We start from the raw sequence: 6123 nt of genomic DNA, 5'->3' as shown, positions 1-6123 counted from the left end.
ACTCTTTCCTTTGACCTCATCGGCCGCTATCTGTGCTTTAGGATCAACAGCTTCAGATTTCTTGGCCGATGATGACGTCAGAATCTTGGCTTGAGAATGACCTTTGTCTCTGGCTACATCCATCATATTTGTAGCGAACGGATGTCCGTCGATCTTCATCGTCTTCTTGGGAGTCTCAAACTTTAACTTCTCTTGCTCGAAAGCCATTTGAATCTGCTGCTGGAAGACCATGCATTCATTTGTATCATGCGACGTAGTATTGTGCCACTTGCAGTACTTCATATTCTTGAACTCGTCCTCCGACGGGATCTTGTGATATGGCTTTAGCTTGATCAAACCTTCCGATAATAACAAGTCGAAGATCTTGTCAGATTTTGTGATATCAAACCCATATGACTCAGGCTCTTTTTTCCCAAACAGACACGTCACCGGCTTCTTGCTGTTTTGTATCCACTCAGCCGATGCGACCGTCTCTTGCTCCTCTTCAGAATCACCATTACTAGAATATTCCATATAGTTTATCTTCTTCTGAAAATGCTTCTTGGACTCATAGGATCGAGTCTCTCCTGACATCCTGACTGCAATCTAGCTAATGCTCTCAAACTCTTGAGATGCATATTTGTCTTTAATGTGTGACAAGAGTCCATTAAATGCTACTTCTGCCAACTGTTGATCGGAAAAAACCAGACTATAGCATCGGTTCTTGACATCTCTGAACCTTTGAATGAAAATAGCAAGTGATTCATCATTTCTCTACCTTAAGCCAGTCAAATCGGTCACCTTCAATTCAGTAATCCCAGAGTAGAAGAACTGATGAAATTGTCTCTCTAGATCGGCCCAATATAATATGGAATTTGCTGGCAAAGTGGTGAACCAAACAAATGCCGATCCAGACAAAGACAAGGAGAATAAACGGACTTTGAGTGCATCATGATTTTCCGCTTCTCCCAACTGTAGAAGGAACCTGTTAACATGCTCCATCATAGAAACTTCTCCCTGCCCTGAGAATTTCGTGAAGTCAGGCATCTTGTACTTGTGTGTGAGAGGAATTTGATTGTAAGCCGGAGGATAAGGAGTCTTGTACATAAAAGATTGTTGCTTCGGCCTTAAGCCAAACTGTTCCCTCATCACTTCAGCTACCTTCGCGTTCCAATCAACTTGCTGATCAACCGCTGGCATTTGCTGAGTAGCCATATTTGCTGTATTTGTCATCATGGTAAGCTGCTGAGCTATATGATTCATCGGCTGTTCAGCCGATTGCATCTAATGTACCTATTGAGCTATCCGATTGGGCGTCTGCTGAGTCATCGTTGGCTGTGGAGCCGATGGGCTAGCCGATTGTTGACCAGTAGTATCCATGTACGGCACATTGACATATCACAATTGTCCAGTTGTCTGATCATGGAAAACCCAGTTGACTCCTTTTTGGTGAGGGGACTGTGAAAGCAGAATTTTTGTAGCAGTCTAGGACTGGAGCATAATTGCGAGACGCTGCTGCGGAGTCATCGGCGGTGGCACCGATGCATTCTGTTGGGATCCCATCGGCCGGGTGGCCGATGGATCATTCCGAGGAGTCATCGGCTGAGTAGCCGATGCATTTGACTGCATCTTGGGCGGCGTAGAGTAGAAATCAAGAGGCATGCCATATCCAGTGGCAGGATTCCATTCTTTTAGAAACACGGTCGCAGATCCATCTTGCACGGATGTGATAATAGGCGGAGTAGTTGAGTAGATAGGATCTGCTATAGCTGCTGATGCTGCGGTAGTAACTTGTGGTGGTGCTTGACTATAACTCGCCCCTGCCTGGCTATTTGGAGCCGACAAAGCTGCTGCCATAGACAGTTCCAATGGCATATACTGCATCTGACTCGGCTGCATGTAACAAGGATCCACGCAACCTAGAAACGTGCCTTCAGTAAAAGTCTTGACCACCGCGTTGTGTATAGTGTTGCCCATGACTGTTGCACTCTTGATAAATGCATGCGCTACAGCTTGACCAATTGCATCTACCATCTTATTCTCACGCTGTGCTTCTGTCAACAGCTGGAAGGATGGGAGACTAAACTTTTTAATCACATCACCAGATCTGGTGGCGCTGTATGACTTGAGACATTCGTGTTTAAAATTCTCCACCCTCTCTTCATATTCCTTCCTTTGATCTTCTTTGAGTTTATCTTTAGGAACAGGAACGCAATTTTCTTTACTGACATCAGATTTTTCAGTAACTTCCACCATGTTGAAATATCCGGTCCCACCGGGCATGCCAAAAGATGTGTTGACGCAAAAATCAACACACTGGAATCCGAAAGCAAGTGTTCGCCAAGCTCTGGAAAGTCAACCAAACGTGTCAGTCAATTTGACCTAAAATGGAAAAGGGAGAAAACGAAATCAAATTCGAGAGCATATCGGCTGGGATTCCGAATAACTCTCACATAGGCTTATCGGCAAACTTTGCCGATACAGTAGACGACAAAAAGATATTAAATATGAATGCGTAATAAACGAGCGCGTCGGCAGAATCAGCCGATGCACTAGACGACAAAACCAGCTTGAGATCGCCGATTGGATGTGTATAACAAAATCTAAACTACAAATGTGCAACTCGAATAATGTAATGCTCGAAACAGATTTAAACCGGCTTTTAAGATAAAAAGATGTTAACCCAAAACCTAAAGTCAATCTAATATGCTTCTAGTGAATAGATGTGATAATGGCCAAAAAGCATAGAAAAACCTACAAATCTAGCCGATATCGGTAAATTGTGAATAAATCTAAACGAGACGACAACGATACGCCCGGAAGTCAAAGTCTAGATGAACTCGATAACTTTTGAATAGATCTGAACGAAACCACAGCGATACGTCCGGTAGCTAAAACTCAAATATACTCGGTAAACGAAAACTCACCAGTAAACCAAGTCGTTCGAATGTGAGGCGTTCTTGATGAACTTAAAAGAACTCGTCGAAAAGAGAGAAGAAAAGGCGAAGTCGCCGAAAAAGTGCAAAGAAATTTAATGTATTTATTGTATTGGATGTGTATCAAGTTTTTTCGGTCCCTTACAACTGATATTTATAGTCTATTGCTACCGAGTTCTAGCCGATTACGACTAACATTACTTGACTATAAAAAAAACTTGCTAAAGATAAACTACTTTAAATATTATAACCGAATCGTCAAGATTTTCGTAGAGTCCGGATCCTCTTCTCCTTTCCTGACTTCATCGGCATCTCTCCATCGGCCGAGCACCAGAGCGGGCAAATCAGTATCTTCAAAGCATATTCCTCTTGTCTATCGGGCGGACCCATCGGCCGATTCTAACTCTGTGCATTTTTTGATTTCTTCTAAATCAACCACCTTCTCTTTACTAAAATCATCTTCTTTGACACGTGTCAAAAATCGATGTCAATACTATGATTGGATTTGGGAGACGATTAGTATCAGTATCGCCCGATCCAACGGGCAACGGCCCCCCGCCGAGGAAGACACGAACGATCACACGAGGCGTCTCGCTCGTGACCCCCTGGACGGAGACACGACACCCCCGCAATGAGATGGCGCTCCAACCATTTCATCTTCTCGATCAACCATGAGCTGGCACCCAGGGCGGCAGCGAATCCGGGGAGCTAGCGAGCAGCGACTGTCGTGTGCTCGTGTTGCGTCCACATCCATGCTTGCAGGTGTGTCGCGGATATTTTTCTTTTATTTTGCTCAAGTGACAAACAAGATCACTGGCTCCACGGACTCAGGGGCACGCGAGACATGCCGTAGAGTAGAGTCTTTCCATGCATTTTGTTTTCTCTTCACCTGCTTCCACATTCAAACACAAAAAGGTGTGTACACCTCAGTATCGGGTCCCCTCCGGCCTCCACCAGACGTACGCCTTCCCAGAGCCAATTGTTCCTGTTCGCTTCGGCAGAAACCAGCTTCAAATCTTTGATCTGATCGAGAAGCGATCAGGGCGTTGATTAACTCCACCGAGGGCCGACAGAAACCAGGAAGAAAGACTCTGCTTCCTCCGACCCTGCCGTGCTCAGTGTCCCTGTGCTTCTCCGCCGTCTCCTTCCAATCCCTCCTGTTTTTTTAAGCCCCCATCCTGTGTTCCAACTGGATGGGCCCCGGTGTAATGTAGCTACTACTAGATTATGAAGGAGAAGCAGATTCTTTCACTCTGTTCGGCTGCAACCAGCTAACAATATTTTTCTAGCTGGTTATAGACAAATGGTGCTAATTGAGTGCAGTTAAAAATGAACTTATTGCATTCCGATCATGTACGAGGAGAGCGGACAGGGCCTAAGCTAGTAGTACGTCTCAGATACTTGATGGCGCTCGATGGTTCTCTAATTTAAACGGAGTCCAAGCACCAGCTGATCGGTGGACACGTGGATCGCGAGGAGATCTCGACCGTCGCCTCTGGCCGGAACCCCTCCTCGAGCAGAGCCGACATCACCCAGTGCCTCACCGAGCCCTCGCCGATGGTGGCAGCCCCTACTACTTGCTCGCTCACCTGCACGACGCGATAATCCACTTGTCCCAATCAGTACAATAATCAATGCACAAATTATGACTAACTAATTCCAAGTGCTAGCTATTAATTTTTTGTTCGGCTGACTGTGACTGGCGACTGATATTGATTTATTATGAGAGAAAAATATTACTGGCTGGTTGGTGGCTGATGTCTGGTGCTGATTTAGTGTGAGAAAAAAGTACTGCTGCTGGTTGAGACACGGCGCAGAAATGCTTGTGCAGCAACAATACCTTGAGCGTGAGCGTTGACACGACGCGGTCCGGCCCCGAGCGGACGAGGCTGGAGCTCTCCACCCGGAAGCACGCCAGCGACTCCACGGCGGCGCACAGCGGCACCGCCACGCCGTCCCGCCGCTCGCACTCGACGGTCACGAAGAACCGGCCCTCGCCGGCCTGCACCGCGCCCACGCGCGCCAGCCGCGCACCGTGGCCGCCGCGGTACTGCTGCAGGCGCCGACCGGCGGCCGCCGCGGCGCGGCCGCCGTGCTGCTGCTCCTGCTCGTGCCAGCCAGCGGGCGAGGACCTCGGCCGCGCCTCCAGCGCCGCGACCTCCTCCTTGAGCTTCCCGGCGCGCGCCTGCAGGTTCCTGACGTACACCACCGCGTCGGCGACGATGGAGGCCTTGTCCATCTTGGTGATGTTGGGGACGAGCGACCGCAGCTCGTAGAGCCTCTCCTTCATCCGGACCCTCCGCTTCCGCTCCGACACGACGGTCTTGGACCGGTCCCTCCGCTTCCGCGTCGCCGGCGACGCGTCGTCGTCGCGGTGCGGCTCGGTCTCGGTGGCGAGCTCCCCGGCGCCTTGCTCCCCGCCGGGAGGAGGGCTCCCGTCCCCATCCATCGACACGCTCGGCGGCGGCGTATCGTCCGGGGACCCGCCGTTGTTACCGTCTAGCTGCTGCCACGGCTGATGATCGCCCGTGCCGACGACGGAAACGACATCGCCGCCGAACAGCTCGGCGCCGAGCTGCAAGAGGTCCTCCACCGCCCACGACCCGCCGTCGTGGATGCCACCACCTGCGTCGCCGAGAGGCTCGACGAACCCACCGGCCGGGAAATGCGCCGCGTATCCGCCGCCCACGGCGAGGAAGCCCGGGCTGGCCATCAAGTGCTCCTGCGGCGAGAAGTGCAGCAGCTGGTGGAGCTGCTGCTCCATGTCCATGGTGGCCGCCGGATGCGGCGCGATTGATCGATCTCGGTGGCGCGCGAGTCCCCAGCCGCGAAAGATGATGAGCTCATTATATAGCTCGAGGTGTGAAACGACTAGGATTCCATTGTGTGATGTCAACCATTAGATGCTAGCACATCATTAGTTAATTAAAGTAAAAAATCGGGGTGGATTAACTTAAGCACTATTAAGACCTTGCCAAGTTGTGAACTGAGCTTACCACAATGTGTGAGCCTATAAAAAACAAGCAGATGGGGATTTAGATAATGGGTGGCGGCATGCAATGTGCATCTCCAGTGGCAGGCCGCGGGAAGCTGAAGTTGAAACTGCTTTTATGCTAAATATGATCGTGACAGATCGGAAACAGACATTGAAGATTGAACGCAACAGGGTAATAGAATAATCTCAGCTTGCTGAGGGGGGCAGTAGTGT

General features: G+C 49.5%; 1 protein-coding gene across 1 annotated transcript; it reads right to left on the bottom strand.

Annotated features, from left to right (window-relative positions):
• Positions 1-3713: 3713 nt before the first annotated feature.
• LOC120642985 (transcription factor BHLH156-like) lies at positions 3714-5722 on the bottom strand. The gene is made up of 2 exons (XM_039919533.1): positions 4756-5722; positions 3714-4504 (listed from the first exon to the last, which is right to left on the bottom strand). Exons 1-2 carry the CDS (start codon positions 5683-5685, stop codon positions 4343-4345), a joined length of 1092 nt encoding a protein of 363 aa, XP_039775467.1. The 5' UTR covers positions 5686-5722; the 3' UTR covers positions 3714-4342.
• Positions 5723-6123: the final 401 nt, after the last annotated feature.

This window comes from Panicum virgatum, chromosome 7K (assembly GCF_016808335.1).
Source record: "Panicum virgatum strain AP13 chromosome 7K, P.virgatum_v5, whole genome shotgun sequence".
Taxonomy (NCBI): domain Eukaryota; kingdom Viridiplantae; phylum Streptophyta; class Magnoliopsida; order Poales; family Poaceae; genus Panicum; species Panicum virgatum.
The sequence above is the reverse complement of the archived record's forward strand: the minus strand, read 5'-3'. Positions and strand labels throughout refer to the sequence as shown.

Bases quoted from the DNA above. Each gene is read 5' to 3' on its own strand.
- LOC120642985 (XM_039919533.1), bottom strand. From the start codon at position 5,685: ATGGACATGGAGCAGCAGCTCCACCAGCTGCTGCACTTCTCGCCGCAG. The intron at 4,505-4,755 runs GTATTGTTGCTG...CGCGTCGTGCAG, and splicing joins TGTCAACGCTCACGCTCAAG to GTGAGCGAGCAAGTAGTAGG.